The sequence below is a fragment of the Saccopteryx leptura genome, chromosome 2 (genome assembly GCF_036850995.1).
Source record: "Saccopteryx leptura isolate mSacLep1 chromosome 2, mSacLep1_pri_phased_curated, whole genome shotgun sequence".
NCBI lineage: Eukaryota > Metazoa > Chordata > Mammalia > Chiroptera > Emballonuridae > Saccopteryx > Saccopteryx leptura.
Genome location: NC_089504.1, coordinates 79,178,573 through 79,205,670, shown reverse-complemented (window position 1 = coordinate 79,205,670; position 27,098 = coordinate 79,178,573). Strand labels below are relative to the sequence as shown.

General features: G+C 39.7%; 1 protein-coding gene across 5 annotated transcripts in view; it reads right to left on the bottom strand.

The window, feature by feature from the left end:
• ADAMTSL1 (ADAMTS like 1) overlaps positions 1 to 27,098 on the bottom strand; it is a 1,002,857-nt gene that overhangs the window by 79,959 nt on the left and 895,800 nt on the right. For all 5 annotated transcript variants that reach the window (XM_066368243.1, XM_066368245.1, XM_066368244.1 and 2 more), the window contains one exon: positions 7,273 to 7,401. In XM_066368243.1, the coding sequence (XP_066224340.1) occupies positions 7,273 to 7,401 (129 nt within the window). The remainder of the gene's footprint in view (positions 1 to 7,272; positions 7,402 to 27,098) is intronic.

Genomic DNA, 27,098 nt, shown 5'->3' with positions numbered 1-27,098 from the left:
TGTTGAGAGAGAGGAGACAGATACAGTGCCCCTGAGGCATCAGGGGAGGCACACATGCTGATATTTGATACCCCAGTACATGAGAGGGGCCAGGCTGGCATCGTCTCTGAATACACCTGGGTAAAAGATGCAGGTGAGAGGCAGGAAAGCTGGATTTTCACTGCAGCACCACTAGGGAGAGCAAGAGCATCATGATGCCCTGCCATGCCAGTGTGGATTTTGGAGCCTGAGCTCAGTGTTTACATATTTTAAAAAATGCACAGTATTCAGGAGAAAGCCCTTGAAAAGTAAGTTGGAGAAAACTTCCCTAGTCATTTCTCTTCTCAGGAAAAAATGAGGTCCTAGCAATCATCTTCTACAATAAACAGCTCACCTGTGGCACTGAAGGGGGCACCTTCCTTTGAGGAGGGCTGTGGCAGCATGGACAGAACCCCTGACGGGAACCAAGGAGGCTTGGGGGCAGGGGCAGAGTAAGGACCGGATGAAATGGGCCTTCAGTTCCACCCACAAAAGAACGATGACTAAGTGAACGCGGGAGTGAACATTCTCTTTCTGTGACTGCCATCATGCGGATGAGCTGTGGGCTGTGTTTCCATGGCCAACAACTGTGGGGCTCTCTCTGTGTAACATGGAAAGTTCCTGTAGCAAGGTGCCCTGTGGCTCACCAACATGCCCTTCTCTGGTTAGGACCCGAGCTTCCTCAGGGCAGCCAGAGGCAGAGGCTGAGAGAGGCCAAGAGAGGCTGAGAGAGGCCAAGAGAGGCTGAGAGAGGCAGGAGGGGAGAGAAAATGAGAAGGGAGATGGTGAGAAAGAGAAGGAGGGAGAGAGAAGCCCAGGATGGAGAGAGACCTGGGGGCCCCTTTGCACTTCCCCAGGAAGTGGTATAAGCTTCTTCTGTTTTCCTCCTCACTCTTTGCTTCATGTCCTCATAAAATTGGGTCTCTTTATTGAATTTCTCAGGTTTGTGGGAGAGAAGGCAAAGGGTAGAGGGAAGCAATCTCCAGTCTCTGTAAAACTGGAGCTATAGAAGTGACAGTAGTGTCAAGTGAAGAGAAATTATGTGGCAATCACTGTAATATATTTATTAGCAAACCCGTCACTCAGGCTTACTCAGGCAGGTGCTGCATCATGAGCTTGCCGATGGAAGGTGTCGCTGCCAGAGCCACATTTTGGGAGCTTTCTGTCTGAGAATGCAGCCTTAGACAGAGAGTGGCACCCAAAAGATCCTTTGAAATGACAGCCAGCCTTCCATGCCTGGCTCTGACAAATTACAAATATAGTTGGAATAAGGGCAGAGGAAAAATAAGTGAGGCATTATAAAGCTCTTTTTCTTTGTCTCTCAGGAGATGGCAGTGATGTTTTAGAAAACTCCACTAGGTCTCGCATGTGCCCAGAGTCCGTTGAAAATGTTCCACGTGCACATGCTTAATACTGACGTGCAGAACACCTGAACATAAGGAGTGCGTCGGGGTTGGGGCTATGCAAAAATATCCTGAACATGGCAGAGGGATACATTTAATATAAGCCAAATATTTTCTAAACATCATCATGCTTTCACAGTGATCCTATGAGGACTTTTATTAATCCTATTTTGCACATGAGAAAAGTAGGACTCAAGGAAACTAAGTAATCTGCCTTAAGTTACATTAGCTTGGATCACTGAATGATTATACGGGGACAAAGCACCTGTCTCCCCACCCTCACCCAGTCCTTCAGCCAATCAGTGACCTACATCTGATTGGGGTGGGGATCCAAACTCATACATTTGATGCCACAAATCCCCATCCTAACAAGTATAATGTCCTCACTTAACATCGTCCATAGATTCTGAGACTTTAAGATAAAAAAGGTGTAACCCAACCAATTGATTAATTGATATAAACAAGAGAAGTTCCTATGGCATCTATGGCATCTCATCAACACCATAACGAAACAATGTTGAATGAAGTGTCATCATTTGAGGCGCTGCTGTACGCAATACTACCTGCCATTATATCAAGCTGACTCTGAGGGACATCTGAATTGCTGGACTATTATTTCTGGCATCAAAGCCTTAAATACTTTCTACTTGCAGAATCAACCTTCCTGCTGTAATTGTAATAGCAAGGTATTGTTAGGATGGAGGTTTCTCGAATCCACATGTGCCGGCTTTGTTAGCTCTCTTCTTGTTGAGGAGCTTGGTCACATTAGGGGAGATTTTTTTTTTTTAGCCTGTTGTGATGTGACAGCATATTCTACAGATAAAAATGTCTGAAAAATGACAGAAAATAGACTCAACAAAAGAACAAAATCCACAACTATGCTGCTGACAAGTTACTTGGTTAGGCTTCACCATGTGGGCTCCCTAGGGATGATTTGTGTCTAAAAAGGGAAATAAAAAGAACCCACCTTTATTTTTCCCCTCTGTGGCATATCTTATCCACAATACAATGCCCTCCTTATTGCTTGACAGAATCAATAAATGAGTCTGGCCAAAATGAGTTGTAATTTGATATGATTATGAGGATTAGTGCCTTTAATCTCCACTGAGCTGCCAGGTAGGGTGATGTTATAATATTCTTTTTTTAAACCCAGACAGGATATTCTTGTTAACTAGACTACTTGTTATGTTTGGAAGGTGGCTTGTACCATGACAGCTTGTCACCATCTCAAGGTAGGCATCCACAGAAGGGTCCATCTTGATGTGGCAAGTTTGATGGCCTGGTGCAAGCAGAGGAAAGGATACAATAACTTGAATGTCAGCCTTGACAATTCTGAAAAACAATTGATGTATGGAAAGGAGATTTTTCGCCTTCCACATTTCTTCATACTGTGTTGTCACTGCTAGCTGTTCACAGAACTGCTTTCCTCTATCCAGCGAGGCTCCACTGCCTAACATCCCTTGTTGTTGTGAGTGGCCCTGTGACTTGGAGGGAATCTGAAAGGTAGTGTGTGCTACTTCCGGGTGTGGCCCTTAGAAACCTTCCTAACCATCCTCTTACTTTGTTTTCCCCTCTTCTGGTTGACAGAATAAGATAACTACCAGGGAGACCTCAGAGCATGTATTCAACATAACAGAGCCACCAGCATTCTGTGACTCTGAATGACTGTGGGTACATCCTCTCTCACTGATCAGGAATACTCTTTGAACTCTCGGCAAATATATACTTCTATTGTGTTTGAATCATTATACATTTGGGGGTCTATTTGTTACCAGATTCTAGCTTACCCAAATATACTTCCCATCATTAACTCCTCCACTAGGTATTTCTGCATCACTAGTCCTCACAATTTTATCTCTTAAGTCCTTTAAAAGCTTTCCTTGTTCTTGGGATAAAATCCCAAATTGTAGCATAATCTGTGAGAGCATTTAAGATCTAGCTCCTGCATACTCTCCCCCACCTCTATGCCACATGTTATGACATTTTCTTTTCTGTTGTATATATTGCAGCTCCACCAGCCACATTTTACTCCTTCAGATGTAGCATGCTCTTTCTACCTCAGGCCCTTTTGCCCATTCTATTCACAATGATAGAAACACTCCCTTCTCCCTCAACCTTTTATCTTCTACTCAGTTTTCTGAACACTTCAGGTATGGAGGTGTGGTACAATACATTATATCATTTTTCAAAAAAAAAAAAGCTTCATCATACTCATTGGTGAATGCTTTTTATGTTTAAGGGTTGAGTAGAATCTGTGAGGCTGCATTTTACATGTGCAAAAAGCTATGGAACAGACTGACAGCTGTCAGAGGGGATGAAGTTTGAGGGGCTGGATGAAAGAAAGTGAAGGGATTAAGCAAAAAAAAAAAAAAAGCGTTATATATATAACACATCAACACAGACAGCAGTGTGGTCATAGCCAGAAGGAAAGGGGGCTGGGGGTGGGTAGAGGTGGGAAAAGGGGGGAATGGGGATGGAAAAAGACTGCTTGGGGCAATGGGTGCACGATGCAGTGTGTAGAAATGTTTTATTGAGTTGTACACTTGAAACCTGTATGATTTTGTGAACCAATGTCATTCCAATCAATTCAATTAAAATAAAAAAAGACAAGGAGGTCTGGAAGATCTCATGTAATTACACTAGTTATTCTGGGATAGTGAGTTTTGTAGGTAATTTTACTTTTACTTTATATTCTTCTATACTGTTTTAATTTTTTACAAGCATGCAAACACACACTGAAAAACTAATTAAGTTTTTAACTACTACACTATCTGACACAGCATTTGGGTTAGTTTTCCATAATCCTGAGAGAAAAGATCAGATTCTTCCTTGTTCTAAAGTCCAATGCAGTGACTTTTATGTAATAGGTATTCATTTAATGTTGTTTGTATTGTGTTAAAAATATACTTAATAAACAATGAAAACAAAAAAACAAACAAACTACTAACTCAAACATGTAAGGACATGTGTTTCTCTACATAAAACTATGTAATATTCTTAAAATAGACAATTACATAGCCATTAAAATTATGTCACGGGAGAGCTGTAAGAGCCACTGTAGCAGTAAAGTATAAGTAGTTCTTTTTCGGCATTTAGCATTACTGCTGTTAGTATTTTGACTGGAGAATTTGCTTAAGGATGCTGTCTTTGTCCAGTAAATTTACAGAACAACTGTGTAATCAAAAGAGGTGTTGGGGGCTGGGTGAAAAAGGTGAAGGGATCAAAAACTACAGAATGCTCATCACAAAACAGTCATAGGATGTAAAGTACAGCATAGGGAATACAGTCAATAATACAGTGTATCTGTAAAGTCATGGTGCACTTTCGGCCGGTCACAGGAAAGCAACAAAAGACGATAGAAATGTGAAATCTGCACCAAATAAAAGGAAAACCCTCCCAGTTTCTGTAGGATGATGTGGCAGCATGTGCACATGTGCAGATGACGATGTAACACTGTGTATACAGCGGAGCAGCCCACGGCCATGCCAGTCAAGATGTGGACGGTACAGAGGAAAGTTCAGTGTGTTCTGTGGCTTGCTAAGTTCGAATCCATGACCAGAGTGTAATAATGTGAATATCAGCACATTTATAACGAAGCATTACCACATAGGAATAACATTACTCAGTGGGATTAAGCAGTTGAAGGAAACTGGCAGTTTGGTGGAGAAACTTCATTCTGGTAGGCCATCAGTCAGTGACGAGTCTGTAGAGGCTATACGGGATAGCTACCTAAGGAGCCCTAAAAAATCTGTGCATGAGCCCACATCGAACTGCACTGAATAGGTATGAAACTGGGAGAGTTTTCCTTGTATTTGGTGCAGATTTCACATTTCTATCACCTTTTGTTGCTTTCCTGTGACCGGTCAAAAGTGCACCATGACTTTACAGACACGCTGTATTGCAGTAACTGTACGGCACCAGATGGGTACTGGAAATATGGCGGGTGTGTGGGACAACCAATTTGCAAAGAATGTGATTATTTAACTGCCATGCTGTAAACCTGAAACTAATACAAAATAATACTGAATGTCAACTGTAAGTGAAAAATAAAAAAATTTGGAAAAAAAAATAGGCAGGATCTTTCAAACCACTTTAAATAAATGTCTTATTTAATAAAAGGCATAATGACAGAGACACATAGATTTATTTTAGTTAATGATCATCAATATAAATGATTCTATGAATAAAAATAAAGACTTTAATGTGCATGGACAGGCAAAAACTGGACATGACAACTGAACAGCTCATTACAAGGTTACCAAGAGTCCGTCTCTGGATCCAGCTGGGGAGACAGGGCTCCAGGTGGCAAGGAAGAGTTGTCTGAAGCTGGTTTTAGTTTCCTGGTCTCCCCATGGTACATACTTCCCCATCTGAACTTTGGGTCTCAGTCTCCTTCAAGTGCCTAATTCCTTGTTTTGCTGCCTTCGCTCCCCATTCTTTTATTCCTACTGACCCCAATGCTCAAAGAGGAAACTCTATTTATCTCCAGGTGGTATACCGTCTCCAAGGACTATGTTCACAGTGATCAGGTGGGAGTGATGGCTCTGTATGAAGGGCCCTACCTGCAGCATTAGTCCCTTCATGAAGGGGCAGCTCACTCATGGGAAGCCTGTCAGGGAATTCATTTTGCTCCCCCAGTGGGAGCACTGGGCCTGAAGGGATTTGATCCTAGAAGGTTTCACTGATGATGAGCTTAGATGTGCAGGCCAAGAGAAGCTTTACAAAGAAGCTAATGTACAATGACAGAGATGGGTATATATTTCTGGTTCCCTGGAGCTATCAGACATTTCCTGTCTATTCATGCTGTAGACAGGATATGACTGGGGAACCTGGGTTGGGCTACGCCACAGGAGGGGATATCTGATGAAGACAGCAATCAGGGGACTGCAGCTGGGCCCTGGCACAAGAGCCATTCATTTCTTCCCTGCATTGTGGAAGTGAAGAGTCTTAGGATAAAAAGCACAGTCTCTGGTCCACAGAAGGGTGAATCAGCAGCTGGGCTTTGTTTGTTGGTGTTTTTGCTTTTTAATTGAGGGTAAGTTCCTTTACACAGAGCAGACTACCACACCCTGCTGCCCAATACTACTCCACTTCCCTGTGACTTTCTGGTCTTTACAGGCCCCTGAATTTGCAAAGCCAACCCAAGGGGAATGCCTATTTGACTAGTCCTAAGAGAGCTATTTTCTTCAATGACTCTTACTCCCTTCTGATGTGAGTGAGCTACAGGTTGCTGTTGGTCTTATCTCTGCCATCCACTCCTTACCTTTCACTGCTACTGCTCTGAGTTCAGGCCTTCACTACCTTTCCTTGAAACTAGTATGGTGGCTTCTTAACTGGCTTCTCTGTTCGAGTTTTTCCTTTCTTCAATCCATTTTACGCACTGCTGGCAGCCAACTCCTGTAGAAGGCTCCCTAACATTATCTATCTGTGTGATCTAAACTCTCTGGCCAACCATTCAAGGTCTCCAATGGCGCGGTCACAACCACCTGACTGAAGTTTAAGCCCCTTCATGCTACTGCTGCACTCTGGGCTCCAGTCAGACCAAAGCACACACTGTTCTGTTATAGTCCTGGGGTTTTCCTACTTCCATGGATTTTCTCACACTCTTTGCACATGTACATTCTGTCAGACTGCAAGGCTGAGATAAAAACCACCTCTTCTATCTCATCTGTCCCAGTCAGAATTAATCTTTCCTCCTCTAAAATTCTGTAGCACTTTCAGTTTCAGAGTGACTGAGGTTCATGCCTTTTCTACTATCCCTGAGAATAGAATTTATGTTTATATCCCCATTTTATGCCAGGGCTCCACTAATATTTGAGCAAACGAATTAACACTTAAATGAATTTCTCACCTGCAACCTGGCAGTTAATGGTCACATTCACTCCCTGCACTGTTTTGATGGTGCTTCCTATATCCACTGTGATGGCAGGCTCCTTGGTGTTGATCACTGTCATTCTTGATGTTTTCACTAATGGCTTTCCTGAAGATGAGAAGAAATGTGAAACTTTACTATATATAGTGCTATGAACTTGAGGCATTCACTTGAATCATGGGATGATGAACAATGAACAACTGGTATATCCAGGCTTTTTCCACTAACCATTTTTCTTTGAAAAAATTGTAACTGTACAGTACAAAAACCATCTACTCAACCCACCCATTTACCTACCTCAGAACTGTCAGAAAAAGAATATGGAATAAATAAAATTAGGATAGGAGATGGTATCCAATGATCTGGGATGATTTGTATATTTTTTATTAAATTAATAAATAAGCCTATGCATTGCACTTTTATGAGCTTATTTTAAAAAAAGCAAACTTTTTACTTTGAGATAACTTTAGATTCTCATGAAATTGTAAAATAACACACAGCAATCCTATGCAGTTTCTACCCAGTTTCCCCCAATGGCAATAGCTTATAAAACTAAAATATAATATCATGACCAGGACTTGACACTGATAAGTTAAGCTAAAGAACATTTCTATCACCACAAGGATCTCTCATGCTGCCCCAACCCCCATTTTTATTTTTGGCAACCATTAATTTATTTTCCATTTCTATAATTTTGCTATGTCCAGAATGTTATACAAATGCAATCATATAGTATATAATCTTTTTTGATTGACTTTTTTCATTCAGAAAATTTATTTGGAGATTCACCCAGGTCTCACATGGTGCCATGGTTGTGTATATCAATAGTTTGTCCCCTTTTATTGCTGAGCAGTATTCCATGGTATGGATGTACTACAAGATTTTCTTTAGCCATTTACTTGTTGAAGGACATCTGGACTGTTTCCAGATTTTATTTTTTATTTTTTTTGTGACAGAGACAGAGAGAGGGACAGATAGGAACAGACAGATAGGAAGGGAGAGAGATGAGAAGCATTAATTCTTTGTTGCAGTACCTTAGTTGTTCATTAATTGCTTTCTCATATGTGCCTTGACTGGGGGCTACAACAGACTGAGTGACCTCTCGGTCAAGCCAGTGACCTTGGGCTCAACCTAGCTCAAACCAGATGAGCCCGTGCTCAAGCTGGTGACTTTGGGGTATCAAACCTGGGTCCTCCACATCCCAGTCCAATGCTCTATCCACTGCATCACCGCCTGGTCAGGCAGTTTCCAGATTTTGGCTATTCAAATAAAGCTGCTATAAGCATTGCTGTACACATTTTTGTGTGAACACAAGTATCAATTTTTCAGGGGTAAAATGCCCAGGAGTCTAATTACTAGGTCATATGGTAGGTGCATGTTTAGTTTTTTAAGAAACAGCTGAACTGTTTTCCAGAGTGGCTGTATCATTTCACGTTCCCATCAGTAAGATGTGAGTGATCCAGTTTTTCTGCATACTTGTCAGCATTTGGCATTGTCATTACTTTTAACTTTAGCCAATCTGATAGGTATACAGTGATATCTTACTGTAGTTTTAACTTGCATTTCCCTAATGGCTAATGATGTTGAATATATATAGATATTTATTTATGTATTTAATTTTTTTGACATTTTAACTGAATTTATTAGGATGACCCTGGTTAACAAAATTGTATAGATTTCAGGAGCATAACTGTAGAACACATCTCTCTCTTTTTTTTTTTAATGTGAGAGGAGGGGAGATAGTGAGACAGACTCCCACATGTGCTTTGACTGGGATCCACCTGGTAATCCCCATATGGGGCTGATGCTGGGATCAACTGAGCTATTTTTAGCACTTGAGGCTGATGTGCTCAGATCAACCAAGCTATCCTTGTGACTGGGCCAACACTCAAACCAATTGAGCCACTGGCTGCAGGAGGGGAAGAGAGGGAAAAGGGTATAGGGAAGGGAGAGAAGCAGATGGTCACTTCACTTGTGTGCCCAGACCAGGAATCAAACCCGGGAAATCCATATGCTGGGTAGATGCTCTATCTACTGAGAAAACCATCCAGGGTCTATAACACATCTGTATACCATATTGTATGTTCACCCCTCCTAGTCAAGTCTCTGTCCACTATCATTTATCCCTTCTCTACTCTCCTCCCTCTGTCATGGGCAAATACCACACTATTGTCTGTGTCCATGAGTTTTATTTCTTTTATTTTGTATTTTTTGCTCAACTCCTCCACCCCATGACCTCCCTCCACCAGTCCTCTATCCTCTGACAGCTGCCAACCTGCTCTCTACCTATGAGTCTATCTTTATTTTGCTTGTTAGTTCATTTTGTTCATTAGATTCCACATATGAGGGAAATCATATGGTACTTGTCTTTATCTTCTGGGCTTATTTCACTCAGCATAATGCTCTCCAGGTCCATCCTTGCTGTCACAAAAAGTAAGATTTCCTTCCTTTTTATGGCCAAGTAGTATTCCATTGCATATATGTACCACAGCTTTTTTTATCCACTCATCTACTGATGGGCAGTTGGGCTGCTTCCAAATCTTGGCTATTGTATATAATGCTGCAATGAACATAGGGGTGCATATATTCTTTTGAATTAGTGTTTTGGGTTTCTTTGGATAAATTCCCAGAAGTAAAACTGCTGGGTCCTAAGGCAATTCATCTTTTAATTTTTTGAGGTAACTCCATACTGCTTTCCACACTAACTATACCTACCAACAGTGCATGAAAGTTCCCATTTCTCCACACCCTCACCAACACTTGGTTGTTGACTTTTTGATGATAGCCATTCTGACAGGTGTGAGGTGATATCTCATTGTGGTTTGGCTTAACAATACCATTAAGGAAGAAATCAAAAGATACCTTCAAACAAATGAAAATGAGAACATAATAACCCAAAATCTATGGGACACAGTGAGAGCAGAGTCAGATTACAACTAGTAAAACTGAAGCAGTAAAAACAAAAACAAAATCAACAATAAAAAGAAACTCCCAACAAACAAAAGTCCTGGACCGGATGGCTTCACAGGTGAATTTTACCAAACACTCAAAGAAGAACTAACACCTAACCTTCTCAAACTATTCCAAAAAATTCAAGAGGAGGGAAGACTCCCAAGCTCATTTTATGAGGCCAGCATTTTCCTAATTCCAAAACCAGATAAAGACACTACAAAGAAAGAAAATTGAATAGAGTTTAACGTGCTTATTTGCCATCTTTATATCTTCTTTGGTAAATGTCTCTTCTTCTTTGATCATTTTCTAATTGAATTGTGTAATTATTTACTTTTACTCTTGAGTTTTAAGAGTTCTTTATATTCTACATACTAGTACAGGGGTCCTTGGGTTATGACAGTCTCAACATACCATGTTTTCAGTTTATGATGCAAACTCCAAAAAAAATTTTTTTTTTAAATTGAGATGTGAGTGTTTTAGCTGTTATGCAATGCCTTGCAATGCTATAGGCATATTTGGAAGAGAAGAAGTCATCAATCTTTCAGACTAGCCTGGAACTTTAAGAAGGTAGAGAGGCCTGCAACAGATCCTGTACTCTCTACACCAACTACTTCTAAGGATGAAACACCTGTAGTAGAGGTAGAATCATCTCCAGCATCTCCTGCATGTTCCTTAGGCAACCCTGATTCACCTGACCCAGTATCTCCAGCACCTTCTGCAGGTTCTCCTGCCTCTCCAGCTTCCTCCTCCCATAGGTCACTTTCTCCCACCTTGAAATACCCCTTCCAGTGTGCAAGCCAACCACAGGAATAAAGGTAAGGAATTTTTTTACACTCATTTTTTCTGTTACTACAGTACAATATATAGTACAGTATATTTGTCCTTTTCCTTTTTCTGTGGCTTAGTTGTGTTTTTATGTTCTAGACCAGTGGTAGTCAACCTGGTCCCTGCCGCCCACTAGTGGGCATTCCAGCTTTCATGGTGGGCGGTAATGGAGCAACCAAAGTATAAATAAAAAGATAGATTTAACTATAATAAGTTGTTTTATAAAGATTTATTCTGCCACTATTACTGTGGAACCAGTGGGCGGTTAGAAAATTTTACTACTAACAGAGATACAAAAGTGGGCGGTAGGTATAAAAAGGTTGACTACCCCTGTTCTATATTATGATTTTGCAACTGAGTTAGGATAGGTAAGTGACTTAGGCTAGGGTATGTTTCGACTTACACCAAAATTTGGCTTAGGTCACAGTCATAGGAATGGCACTATGTTATAACCTGAGGACCTCCTGTACTATGTGAGATAAAAGGTTTGCAAAGATTGTCTCCCAGTCTTGGCTTTTCTTTTTATTTTCTTAACAGGATCTTTAACAGGGCAAAAGTTTTAACTTTGATAAAGTCCAGTTTATCAAGTTTTCTTTTTATGGAATATGCTTTTGATGTTAAGTCTCTGACCTGTTTATCAAGATCTAGATGCTGAAGATTTTTTTCCTATTTTGTCGAAAAGTTTCATGGTTTTACATCTTATATGTAAGTCTGTGATACAATTTGAGTTAATTTTTGTATAAGATGTGATACTTAGGTCATTGTTTATTTCTTTTAATAGAAATATAATGTGAGTCACACACATAATTAATTTTTTTTCCATTGATTTGAGAGAGAGAATGAGAGAGAGAGAGAGAGAGAAAGGGGGAGAGAAAATGGGGGGAGGGAGAGGGAGAAGGAAGCATCAACTCATTGTTCCACTTAGATGTTCCATTAATTTGTGTACTCATTTGTGGCTTCTCCTCTGTGCTCTAACTGGGGATTGAACCTGTTACCTTGATGTGCTGGGATGACACTCTATCCATCAAGACACTGGGCCAGGGCTTATTTGTTTTTTTGCCTGTGGATGTACAATTGCTCCATCACTATTTATTTATTTGTTTGTTTATTATTTTTTAAAGATGCCTGTAAGCCTGTGGTTAATTCTAGAATCTAAAAATTTTTTAATTGAATTTATTGGAGTTACATTGGTTAGTAAAATTATATACTGTAGTTTCAGGTATACAATTTTATAATACAATATTTGTATATTATATTGTGTGTTCACTACCTAAAGTCAAGTCTTTTTCTGTCACCATTTTTGAACAAGCTATTTTTCCTTCACTGAACTGCTCTGAATCCTTGTCCAAATCGGTTGGACATATTTTTTGTTGATATAATTCTGGGTTCCCTCTTCTGTTCAATTGATCTATGTGTCTCTCTCTATCAATACCATATAATCTTAATTATTGTAACTATATAATTAATCTTAAAATTGGGTAGGCTGATTCTTCCTATTTTATAATTTTTTTATATTCTGTCTTTGCCTTTCTACGTAAATTTTAAATTAATCCTGTCAACTATAAAATACTGCTGGGATTTCAATAGGAATTACATTAACCTATATATCAATTTGAGAACTGAATCTTTACTGTGTTGAGTCTTCCAATCCAGGAACACTGTCTATTTATTTGTATCTCTTTTAATTTCTTTCATCAGAGTTTTATAGTTTTCAGCATACAAGTCTTGTATATATTTGTTAGATTTATACCTATTTTTTTGAGAGATGATAAATAATATTGTATTTTTAATTTTAGTATTCATTGCTAGTATACAGAAACACAGTTAATTTTTATATATCCTGTGATACTGCTTAACTCACATATTAGTTTTAGGACTTTTCTTTTGGTAGATCCTTGGTATTATCTACATAGCCAATCATTTTATTTGCAAATAGTTGTATTTCTTCCTATCTCATCTATATTGCTTTTATTTCTTTTTCTTGCATTATTTCACTTAGCTAAAACTTCCAGTACAATGTGGAATAAGAGTGGTGAAAGTGGGATTTTGGTATGATGAGTGATGTTTAGTTGAAATATTGACATTTTCATATTATGCTCTGCAACCCGGGGTCTTATTTAAACCTTCTGTTTGGGTTGGCTGTCTCTGAAACCACTCAAGTGAGGGGGGCAGGGAGATGCCATCTTGTCTCTATCCAGTGAAGGTAGAAGTCCAGGTTCTTCACTTGGCCTTCTTTGTCACCTACATGGAGGGTTATGCATTATTGTTGAGCAGGAATGGGACTTCTAGTTCCCTACATGGTCTCTGTTGACACCACTGTGGGAGGGATGTTGTTACCCCTGGGTGGTGGGGGAAGTCCTGCTCATCCAGGAGGCCTCCTCTGACACCACCTCAGAGGAGAGGGTAAGACGGGCATGATAGCAAGTCTCCACATTGCGCCCTGGTGAAGATGAAATCTGTCTTCTCTGACGTGGTATCCTTGGGGGTGCTGGGAACCTCATTTCCCTCTGACTAGGCAGAGTCTAGGCTCCCTGTTCAGTCTCTGCTGGTGTGGGTGGAAGTGAATGGCAGTGTTTCCTGTGATGTTTGGAGTACAGTGGTATTTTTCAAAAGTTTTCTGTCTTGCTAGGCTGCCTCTTTCCTGTTCCTTTCCCTAGAAGAGCAGGCTTACTTGGGGCTTCTTTTCTTCTTTTTTCTTTTCTGTTCCCACTGCATTTCCTGATGGCTGCCTTCTTCAGTTCCATGATTGGGATTTAGGAGGCAAAAAGAAAACTCAAGGAAGTCACAACTGTGTTGTTCCTCCGTGCCCAAGGTCCCTAGCCAGTCTGCTTTCTCTTTGCTACTTTTCAATCTTCTTATGTTTGTTTTACATATACCACTGATGGATTTTAGTAGTATTTAGCAGGAGGAATAGGGAAAAGTATATCTATGCCATCTACCTAGAAGTGGAAATTCTGTGTACATTACATTTTAATAGGCCTTTATCAGCTGGGGATAAAAATCCAGTACTTCATGTACATAACCATACAATACAAAGAAAAATTCATTTACTGAGCACCTTGGGGAAATAAGGGTCCACATGAGATCATTTTCATATACCTAAAGCTTAATTTTTTGTAAGTCAAATGGATTTAATTTTGTTCCAACCATTTTACAGGCAGGACACTCTACAATGGTATTTGTTCTTTTGCACCTTCATTAACTGAGAAGAGAACCATAATCCAACAGTGCCCTTTGGAGTCTTATAACAGCTTTTAATACTTTTTTTTTTTAAACTTTATTTATTTTTTTATTTTTTAATTTTTTTATAGAGACAGAGTCAGATGAGGGATAGACAGACAGGAACGGAAAGATGAGAAGCATCAATCATTAGTTTTTCGTTGCGCATTGCGACACCTTAGTTGTTCATTGATTGCTCTCTCATATGTGCCTTGACCGTGGGCCTTCAGCAGACCGAATAACTCCTTGCTCGAGCCAGCGACCTTGGGTTCAAGCTGGCGAGCTTTTTGCTGAAGCCAGATGAGCCTGCACTCAAACTGGCAACCTCGGGGTTTTGAACCTGGGTCTTCCACATCCCAGTCCGACGCTCTATCTACTGCGCCACTGCCTGGTCAGGCTTTTAATACTTTTTGTTTTTCTCCATCATCATTTTATCCTTTATTCCTGCTTGCACTGTCACACAGCATCATATTAGTACCTGTCCCGCTTTATTATCCCCCCCTTTTTTCAAGTGGTGAAGGCATTCATTATCTCACAAACTGTCCTTTGAGAAGAAGAGCAGGCTTCAGACCCAAAGTGGTGTGGCACGGCGTTAGGGATCCAGGTGCCTCCTAAGACTTGTCAGTGGCCCTATGGCTGGTTCCACTCTTGGTTGCCTGGAGACTTCCAGTGTAATCCAGGCTTCAGCTTCTGGGCTTGTTGTAGTGCAGACAGGTGTAGAGAGAGGCTAGGCTGCCACAGCAATTTCGAAGTTGTAGTTGTTTTATTTGTTCTTGGTTTCCCCACTAAGACCACCTTAAGAATTGTGAAATAACTGGCACCTAATACAGAGTCAGAAGTACTTAGGTCGTTATTAGAGATGTTTGCCAAATATTTATATTTCCACATTTCCTTTTCTCAGGACATAGAACTTTTTGGTTGAGTACAGTTATGTGACTAAAAGCTTTGGGCAGTGATTTTGCTGAGTGAATAAATGATTATGAGCCTTCTATATGAAGTATGTGGTGAGGCTATTAACTTAATTAGAAAGGAATTAGAGAGAGTAATGGTGCGGTAGGAAGCGATACTGATAAATCTCCCCCAAAACTCAACAAGATCTTCAACCAGAAACATAAAAACCTACCCTTGAAGCCTCCAGATGTTTCGCAATACACCCGAAGGCATGGTCAAGCCAAAAATTGGCTAAATATATAATCAAACCCTGAAGGAAATAGGGAGTAAGAAATGCTCTGCCTTCCTCACTAACCTAAATAGGGCTGCTTTCACCGGGAACTGAGAATATAGAAACTAAGGCGGGCAAAGGGGGTGAATAGATCCAGGCTGTGGCACAAACGGCTGAACCAGCCTGTGGCACGGAGATCCAAGCCAAGGAAAAACTGTGCCTGTGGCAACCCAGACAATACAAGCTAACACTTGCGCAAAACCCAGACAAAGAAAGACAAGTGGGGCAGCCATTTTCCTGATCTCCTGATCGGCGTGCACAGATACTGGGCGAGAGATTCCTCCGAGTGCCTCAGCAGTGGGCGCTTGTGTTACCCCACAGAGAGGCAGAGTCAGAGGCCTTTGTGTGGGCCGAAAGCGGAATCTCTGGGCCGCCCCAGCGCCCTGAAAAAGCTGCGCACGGGGAGGGAGCGAGAGCCAATTCCAACGCTAGAACTTTTCCGTGCGGGTGAGGGGTTTCACTCAGAGAGTGAGGCGGCCGGCCTGATATCCTGGTCGGCATGCACGGATAGTGGGCAAGAGATTCCTCTCAGCACCTCAGGAGTGGGAGCCCATGCTATCCCACAGAGGGGCAGAGTCAGGGGCCTTTGTGTGGGCCAAAAGCGGAGTCTCGGGCCGCCCCAGCACCCTGAAAAAGCTGTGCACGGGGAGGGAGCGAGAGCCAATTCCAATGCTGGAACTTTTCCATGTGGGCGGGGGTTTCACTCAGAGTGTGAGACTTCCGGCCTGATATCCTGGTCTGCACGCACAGATAGTGAGTGAGAGATTCCTCCGAATGCCTCAGCAGTACACGCCTGTGTTATCCCACAGAGGGGCAGAGTCAGGGGCCTTTGCATGGGCCAAAAGTGGAATCTCCAGGCCGCCCCAGTGCCCTAAAAAGCCATGCACGGGGAGGGAGCGAGAGCCAATTCCAATGCTGGAATTTTTCCATGTGGGCGGGGGTTTCACTCAGAGTGTGAGACTTCCGACCTGATATCCTGGTCTGCGCACACAGATAGTGAGCGAGAGTTTCCTCCAAGTGCCCCAGGAGTGGGTGCCCGCCGGTGTTACCGGACAGAGTGGCAGAGCCAGAGGTCTTTGAGTGGGCGGAAGCCCCGCCTGATTATGCTAGCAGCTCTGACTGACTGAGCCTTACCCAGAGCCCTGTGCTGAGTGGGAATAGAGTGGGGAGTTGCCAGCTCTTTGAGCCTCTAACTATCCAGGCAGAGGCAGCAGCAACCCCATAGCTGGATTATCAGGCTACTAATTGAGGAAGAAAAGACTAGGAGAGAGGCTCCAGGAACACGGACTCTCTCACTGTCAGAGCCTACAAATGCTAATGAGCCTCGACTGCCAATGAGACTGAAGTACAATACATGACATCGCCATAGAGACTTATCAACTGCAAACCTCTACCTGAGCGTGCCAAAGGGGCAGAACCTGGGGTATAGAGTCACCGACCAGGAATAGGGAGAGAAAAGAAAAAGCAAGAAGATAACCTCTCAAAATCAAGAGTAATCCGCAGACTTTATAACCTATCCCATATTATTATATTTATTTGTTTGTTTCTCTTATCTTCATTCTTGATTTTTTTTTTTCCTCCTCCAATTTGGTCGTTTAACTTTCTGCTGGTCTTACTCTCTCCTCTCCTTGAACTACACCACCCATAAGTGTTACATCTCCCATTATCTTTTCTTTCCTCTTCCTTTCTCTCTATGAGGGTTGCACTCCAAAACCCTTAACTCTCTCTCTTTCTCTCTCTCCTATTTTTTCTTATTTCTTCTTTTAGTGGTTCCCTCTTTTTTTTCTCTCTCCCTTTATTAACTCCTTCTATATTAGTTTCTTCCTTTCTCCTTTACATCTCCTCTCATTCAAACCTCAATAATGAACAAATTATCTTATCTGGGACTCAAACTTAAGTTTATGGCATTTTGGGGGGTTTTTACTTCACCTTTTTAACTCACTAGCAGTGCTCCCATCCCTGGCTCTCCATTTTATCTAGTTCTTGTTCCACTAAATACAATAGTAATTTTTTAATTTGTCCCCCCATTTTCCTGTTTCCCTCTTATTCCTCTCATTATAACTCTTAGTCAACCAACACCTAAAATTAAATCATTTTATTCTTGACCCAAATTTTTTCCTTATTTGCTTTTTGTGGGTCCACACCCCCCTTTTTTCTGTTTTTTTTTGTTTGTTTTTTGTTTGTTTGTTTTTGCCCCTTTATTACTTCTCTCCAATTCAGGCCTTCCATTACAGGCATTGTTTGTTCTACTTAGTACAATATAATTCACAGTTCACAACAACATTTTCTCAAGAAAGAGGGGAGAGGAGAGGAGAGGAAAAAAGGAGGGGGGGAATAATTTCCTTTTTTAAAAATTTTTATTTTATTTTTCTTTATTTAATTATTAATTTTTTTAAAAAAGCAACTCTTTTATATTTTTTATTTTTATTTTTTTAACTTTTTATTCTTTATTAAATCTCAATACTATCAACAAAACCACCCTCAGATGCCATTAAGGAAGAGAAAATCGAATATCATGGATATAAAAGAAAGAGAGGTAACATAGATAGATGAGGAAAAATCTATGGAAAAAAACTTTAATATATTGGAAACCTTGGAGTTAAATGACAGAGAATTTAAAATAGAAATCCTAAAAATACTCAGAGATATACAAGAAAACACAGTAAGGCAATTTAGGGAGCTCAGAAAACAACTCAATGAACACAAAGAATATATTACCAAGGAAACTGAAACTATAAAAATAAATCAAACAGAGATGAAAAACTCAATTCACGAGCTGAAAAACGAGTTTACAAGCTTAGCTAATAGAACAGGCCAGATAGAAGGTAGAATTAGTGAAATAGAAGACAAGCAACTTGAGGCACAACAGAGAGAAGAAGAAAGAGACTCAAAAATTAAAAAAAATGAGATAGCCCTAAAGGAATTATCTGACTCCATCAAAAAGAATAACATAAGAATAATAGATATATCAGAGGGAGAAGAGAGAGAAAATGGAATGGAGAACATATTCAAACAAATAATAGATGAGAACTTCCCGAGCCTGTGGAAAAAACTAAAGCCTCAAATTCAAGAAGCAAACAGAACTCCGAGTTTTCTTAACCCCAACAAACCTACTCCAAGGTACATCATAATGAAATTGGCACAAACCAACGGCAAAGAAAAAATTCTCAAGGCAGCCAGGGAAAAGAAGAATACAACATATAAAGGAAGGCCCATTAGATTATCATCAGATTTCTCAACAGAAACTCTACAAGCTAGAAGAGAGTGGACCCCAATATTTAAAGTCCTGAAAGAGAGAAACTTTCAGCCACGAATACTATACCCATCAAAGCTATTCTTCAAATATGAAGGAGAAATAAAAACATTCACAGATACAGAAAGGATGAGGGAATTTATCATCAGAAAACCCCCTCTCCAGGAATTTCTAAAGGGAGTTCTCCAATCAGATACAAAGAACAACAACAACAACAAAAAAACAAAGCCACAAGTAAAAGCTCCAAGAAGAACACAATAAAAGCAAATTTAAACTGTGACAACAACAAAAAGAAAGGGGGGGGGGGAGAGGATGGAGATTAACAGTAGCAACAGACGATGGAGTGCAAAAGTACTCACAAAATAGTGCACTACAATGAACAGGGTAGGTACCCTTTTCATTACTTAAAGGTAACCACCATTGAAAAAACCACCACAGAAGCACATGAGTTAAAAAAGATAGCAACAGAGGAAAGATGTATGGAATACAACCAAATAAAAACAAAAGATAGAAAAGTGAAAGAGAAGGATCAAACAAGACACAAAACTAACAGAAAGCAATCTATAAAATGGTAATAGGGAACTCACAAGTGTCAATAATTACACTAAATGTAAATGGATTAAACTCACCAATAAAAAGGCACAGAGTAGCAGAATGGATATAAAAAGAAAATCCAACTGTATGCTGCCTACAAGAAACTCATCTAAGTAACAAGGATAAAAACAAATTCAAAGTGAAAGGCTGGAAAACAATACTCCAAGCAAATAACATCCAAAAAAAAAAAAAAGCAGGTGTAGCAATACTCATATCTGTATTGCTACATATATGTAGCAATACTCATATAATGCTGATTACAAGACAGCAAAAGTACTCAGAGACAAAAATGGCCATTTCATAATGGCTAAGGGGACACTGAATCAAGAAGACATAACAATCCTTAATATATATGCACCAAACCAAGGAGCACCAAAATATATAAGACAGCTGCTTATTGACCTTAAAACAAAAACTGACAAAAATACAATCATACTTAGAGACCTCAATACACCGCTGACGACTCTAGATCGGTCATCCAAACAGAGAATCAACAAAGATATAGTGGCCTTAAACAAAACACTAGAGCACCTGGATATGATAGACATCTACAGGACATTTCATCCCAAAGTGACTGAGTATACATTTTTCTCCAGTGTACATGGATCATTCTCAAGAACTGACCAAGGAAAAAAGAGAAAGAACTCATATAAACAAAATCCAAAATGAAAGAGGAGAAATCACCACGGACACCGTAGATATACAAAGAATTATTGTAGAATACTATGAAAAACTTTATGCCACTAAATTCAACAACCTAGAAGAAAAGGATAAATTCCTAGAACAATACAATCTTCCTAGACTGAGTCAAGAAGAAGCAGAAAGCCTAAACAGACCTATTAGTAGAGAAGAAATAGAAAAAACCATTAAAAACCTCCCCAAAAATAAAAGTCCAGGCCCTGACGGCTATACCAGCGAATTTTATCAAACATTCAAAGAAGACTTGGTTCCTATTCTACTCAAAGTCTTCCAAAAAATTGAAGAAGAAGCAATACTTCCAAACACATTTTATGAGGCCAACATAACCCTCATACCAAAACCAGGCAAGGATGGCACAAAAAAAGAAAACTACAGACAAATATCTCTAATGAATACAGATGCTAAAATACTAAACAAAATACTAGCAAATCGAATACAACAACATATTAAAAAAATAATACATCATGATCAAGTGGGATTCATCCCAGAATCTCAAGGATGGTTCAGCATACGTAAAACGGTTAACGTAATACACCATATCAACAAAACAAAGAACAAAAACCACATGATCTTATCAATAGACGCAGAAAAGGCTTTCGATAAAATACAACACAATTTTATGTTTAAGACTCTCAACAAAATGGGTATAGAAGGAAAATATCTCAACATGATAAAGGCCATATATGATAAACCATCAGCTAACATCATATTAAATGGCACTAAACTGAAGGCTTTCCCCCTTAAATCAGGAACAAGACAGAGTTGTCCACTCTCTCCACTCTTATTTAATGTGGTACTAGAGGTTCTAGCCAGAGCAATCAGACAAGACAAAGAAATAAAAGGCATCCATATCGGAAAAGAAGAAGTAAAGGTGGGGAGATGACGTCAGAGTAATGGCGGGGTAGGAAGCGATACCGATAAATCTCCCCCAAAACTCAACAAGATCTTCAACCAGAAACAGAAAAACCTATACTTGGAGCTTCCAGATGCTTCGCAATACACCCAAAGGTATGATTGAGTGAAAAATTGGCTAAATATATAACCAAACCCCGAAGGAAATAGGGAGTAAGAAATGCTCCGCCTTCCTCACTAACCTAAACAGGGCGGCTTTCTCTGGTAACTGTGAATATAGAAACTGAGGCGGGCAAAGGGGGTGAATACATCGAGGCCGCGAAACAAACGGCCGAACCAGGCTGTGGCACGGAGATCCAAGCCGAGGAAAATCTGATCCTGTGGCAACCCGGGCAATACAAGCTAATACTCGCGCCAAACCCAAACAAAGAAAGACAAGCGGCGCGGCCATTTTTACCCGGTCTCCTGGCTGGTGCGCAGTTAGTGGGCGAGAGATTACTTCCTAGGCCCCGGGAGTCAGTGCCCGTGTTGCCTCACGGAGAGGCAGGGTCAGAGGCCTTTCTGTGAGCCGAGGGCAGAGTCTCTGGGCAGCCCCAGCGCCCTGGGAAAGCCACGCATGGGAGGGAGTGAGAACTAATTCCAACGGTGGAGATTTTCCGTGCCGGAGGGTGTTTCATATCCTGGTTTGCGCGCGCAGATAAGGAGTGAGCGATTCCTCCGAGTGCCCCGGCAGTGCGCGCTCGTGTTATCGCATAGAGGAGCAGAGTCAGGGGCCTTTGTGTGGGCCGAAAGCGGAATCTCGGGCCGCCCCAGCGCCTTGCAAAAGCCGCGCACGGGGACGGAGCGAGACTCAATTCCAACGCTGCAACTTTTCCCTGCGGTTGGGGGTTTCACTCAGAGCGTGAGACTGCTGGCCGGATATCCTGGTCTGCGCGCGCAGCCAGTGAGTGAGAGTTTCCTCCAAGCACCCCGGAAGTGGGCACCCGCTTGTGTTACCGGACAGAGTGGCAGAGCCAGAGGTCTTTGAATGGCCGGAAAGCCCGCCTGATTATGCTAGCAGCTCTGACTGACTGAGCCTTACCCAGAGCCCTGTGCTGAGTGGAAATAGAGTGGGGAGTTGCCAGCTCTTTGAGCCTCTTACTATCCAGGCAGAGGCAGCAGCAACCCCATAGCTGGATTATCAGGCTACTAATTGAAGAAGGAAAGACTAGGAGAAAGGCTCTAGGAACACGGACTCTCTCACTGTCGGAGCCTATAAATGCTAATAGCCTAGACTGCCAACGAGACTAAAGCACAATACATGACATTGCCATAGAGACTTATCAACTGCAAACCTCCACCTGAGCGTGGCAAAGGGGCAAAACCCGGGGTACAGAGTCACCGACCAGGAAGAGGGAGAGAAAAGAAAAAGCAAGAAGATAACCTCTCAAAATCAAGAATAATCTGCAGACTTTATAACCTATCCCATTTTATTATATTTGTTCGTTTGTTTCTCTTATCTTCATTCTTGATACTTTTTTTTTCCTCCTCCAATTTGGCCGATTAACTCTCTACCGGTCTTACTCTCTCCTCTCCTTGAACTACACTACCCATAAGTGTTACATCTCCCATTATCTTTTCTCTTCTCTTCCTTTCTCTCTATGAGGGTTGCACTCCAAAACCCTTAACTCTCTCTCTCTCTCCCCTTTCTTTTTTCTTCTTTTAGTGGTTCCCTCTTTTTTTTCTCTCGCTCTCTCTTTCTTTTCTCCCTCTATATTAGTTTCTTCCTTTCTCCTTTACATCTCCTCTCACTCAAACCTCAATAACAAACAAATTATCTTATCTGGGACTCAAACTTATGTTTGTGGCATTCTGGGGGGTTTTTACTTCACCTTTTTAACTCACTAGCAGTGCTCCCATCCCTGGCTCTCCATATTATCTAGTTCTTGTTCCACTAAATACAATAGTAATTTTTTAATTTGTCCCCCCATTTTTCCGTTTTCCTCTTAATCCTCTCATCATAACTCTTAGACAACCAACACCTAAAAGCAAATCATTTTATTCTTGACCCAAATTTTTTCCTTATTTGCTTTTTGTGGGTCCATACGCTCTTTTTTTTTTTTTTTTTTTTTTTTAATTTTTTTTTTAATTTTTTTTTTTAATTTTTATTTTATTTTATTTTTCTTTATTTCATTCTTAATTTTTTTAAAAAAAAAAAAACAACTTTTTTCGATTTTTTTTATTATTTTTTTTTAAACTTTTTATTCTTTATTAAATCTCATTAATACTATCAACAAAACCACCCTCAGATGCCATTAAGGAAGAGAAAATCGAATATCATGGATACAAAAGAAAGAGAGGTAACACAGCTAGATGAGGAAAAATCTATGGAGAAAAAATTTAATATATTGGAAACCTTGGAGCTAAATGACAGAGAATTCAAGATAGAAATCCTAAAAATCCTCCGAGATATACAAGAAAACACAGAAAGGCAATTTAGGGAGCTCAGAAAACAACTCAATGAACACAAAGAATATATGTCCAAGGAAATTGAAACTATAAAAACAAATCAAACAGAGATGAAAAACTCAATTCACGAGCTGAAAAACGAAGTAACAAGCTTAGCTAATAGAACAGGTCAGGTAGAAGAGAGGATTAGTGAAATAGAAGACAAGCAACTTGAGGCACAACAGAGAGAAGAAGAAAGAGACTCAAAAATTAAAAAAAATGAGATAGCCCTACAAGAATTATCTGACTCCATCAAAAAGAATAACATAAGAATAATAGGTATATCAGAGGGAGAAGAGAGAGAAAATGGAATGGAGAACATACTCAAACAAATAATAGATGAGAACTTCCCAAGCCTGTGGAAAGAACTAAAGCCTCAAGTTCAAGAAGCAAACAGAACTCCAAGTTTTCTTAACCCCAACAAACCTACTCCAAGGCATATCATAATGAAATTGACACAAACCAACAGCAAAGAAAAAATTCTCAAGGCAGCCAGGGAAAAGAAGAATACAACATATAAAGGAAGGCCCATTAGATTATCATCAGATTTCTCAGCAGAAACTCTACAAGCTAGAAGAGAATGGACCCCAATATTTAAAGTCCTGAAAGAGAGGAACTTTCAGCCACGAATACTATACCCATCAAAGCTATCCTTCAAATATGAAGGAGAAATAAAAACATTCACAGATACAGAAAAGATGAGGGAATTTATCATCAGAAAACCCCCACTCCAGGAATTACTAAAGGGGGTTCTCCAATCAGATACAAAGAACAAAAAAAAACAGAGCCACAAGTAAAAGCTCCAAGAAGAACACAATAAAACCAAATTTAAACTGTGACAACAACAAAAAGAAAGAGGGGGAGAAGATGGAGATTAACAGTAGCAAAGGACGATGGAGTGCAAAAGTACTCACAAAATAGTTCGCTACAATGAACAGGGTAGGGACCCTTTTCATTATTCAAAGGTAACCACCATTGAAAAAACCACCACAGAAGCACATGAGATAAAAAAGATAGCAACAGTGGAAAGATGTATGGAATACAACCAAATAAAAACAAAAGATAGAAAAACAAAAGAGAAGGATCAAACAAGACACAAAACTAACAGAAAGCAAGATATAAAATGGCAATAGGGAACCCACAAGTATCAATAATTACACTAAATGTAAACGGATTAAACTCACCAATAAAAAGGCACAGAGTAGCAGAATGGATTAAAAAAGAAAATCCAACTGTATGCTGCCTACAGGAAACTCATCTAAGTAACAAGGATAAAAACAAATTCAAAGTGAAAGGCTGGAAAACAATACTCCAAGCAAATAACATCCAAAAAAAAGCAGGTGTAGCAATACTCATATCGGATAATGCTGACTACAAGGCAGGAAAAGTACTCAGAGACAAAAATGGCCATTTCATAATGGCTAAGGGGACACTGAATCAAGAAGACATAACAATTCTTAATATATATGCACCAAACCAAGGAGCACCAAAATATATAAGACAGCTACTTATTGATCTTAAAACAAAAACTGACAAAAACACAATCATACTTGGAGACCTCAATACACCGCTGACGGCTCTAGATCGGTCATCCAAACAGAGAATCAACAAAGACATAGTGGCCTTAAACAAAACACTAGAGCACCTGGATATGATAGACATCTACAGGACATTTCATCCCAAAGTGACTGAGTATACATTTTTCTCCAGTGTACATGGATCATTCTCAAGAATTGACCATATGTTGGGCCACAAAAACAACATCAGCAAATTCAGAAAAATTGAAGTTGTACCAAGCATATTTTCTGATCATAAAGCCTTGAAACTAGAATTCAACTGCAAAAAAGAGGAAAAAAATCCCACAAAAATGTGGAAACTAAACAACATACTTTTAAAAAATGAATGGGTCAAAGAAGAAATAAGTGCAGAGATCAAAAGATATATACAGACTAATGAAAATGACAATACGACATATCAGAATCTATGGGATGCAGCAAAAGCAGTGATAAGAGGGAAGTTCATATCACTTCAGGCATATATGAACAAACAAGAGAGAGCCCAAGTGAACCACTTAACTTCCCACCTTAAGGAACTAGAAAAAGAAGAACAAAGACAACCCAAAACCAGCCGAAGAAAGGAGATAATAAAAATCAGAGCAGAGATAAATGAATTAGAGAACAGAAAAACTATAGAAAAAATTAATAGAACAAGGAGCTGGTTCTTTGAAAAGATCAACAAAATTGACAAACCCTTGGCAAGACTTACCAAGGAAAAAAGAGAAAGAACTCATATAAACAAAATCCAAAATGAAAGAGGAGAAATCACCACGGACACCGTAGATATACAAAGAATTATTGTAGAATACTATGAAAAACTTTATGCCACTAAATTCAACAACCTAGAAGAAATGGATATATTCCTAGAAAAATACAACCTTCCTAGACTGAGACAAGAAGAAGCAGAAAGCCTAAACAGACCTATCAGTAGAGAAGAAATAGAAAAAACCATTAAAAACCTCCCCAAAAATAAAAGTCCAGGCCCAGACGGCTATACCAGCGAATTTTATCAAACATTCAAAGAAGACTTGGTTCCTATTCTACTCAAAGTCTTCCAAAAAATTGAAGAAGAAGCAATACTTCCAAACACATTTTACGAAGCCAACATAACCCTCATACCAAAACCAGGCAAGGATGGCACAAAAAAAGAAAACTACAGACCAATATCTCTAATGAATACAGATGCTAAAATACTAAACAAAATACTAGCAAATCGAATACAACAACATATTAAAAAAATAATACATCATGATCAAGTGGGATTCATCCCAGAATCTCAAGGATGGTTCAACATACGTAAAACGGTTAATGTAATACACCATATCAACAAAACAAAGAACAAAAACCACATGATCTTATCAATAGACGCAGAAAAGGCTTTTGATAAAATACAACACAATTTTATGTTTAAGACTCTCAACAAAATGGGTATAGAAGGAAAATATCTCAACATGATAAAGGCCATATATGATAAACCATCAGCTAACATCATATTAAATGGCACTAAACTGAAGGCTTTCCCCCTTAAATCAGGAACAAGACAGGGTTGTCCACTCTCTCCACTCTTATTTAATGTGGTACTAGAGGTTCTAGCCAGAGCAATCAGACAAGACAAAGAAATAAAAGGCATCCATATCGGAAAAGAAGAAGTAAAGGTATCACTTTTTGCAGATGATATGATACTATACATCGAAAACCCCAAAGAATCCACAAAAAGACTACTAGAAACAATAAGCCAATACAGTAAGGTCGCAGGATACAAAATTAACATACAGAAGTCAATAGCCTTTCTATATGCCAACAATGAAACAACTGAGAAGGAACTCAAAAGAACAATCCCCTTCACGATTGCAACAAAAAAAATAAAATACTTAGGAATAAACATAACAAAGAATGTAAAGGACTTATATAATGAAAACTATAAACCATTGTTAAGGGAAATCGAAAAAGATATAATGAGATGGAAGAATATACCTTGTTCTTGGCTAGGAAGAATAAATATAATCAAGATGGCTATATTACCCAAAGCAATATACAAATTTAATGCAATTCCCATCAAACTTCCAATGACATTTTTTAAAGAAATAGAGCAAAAAATCATCAGATTTATATGGAACTATAAAAAACCCCGAATAGCCAAAGCAAT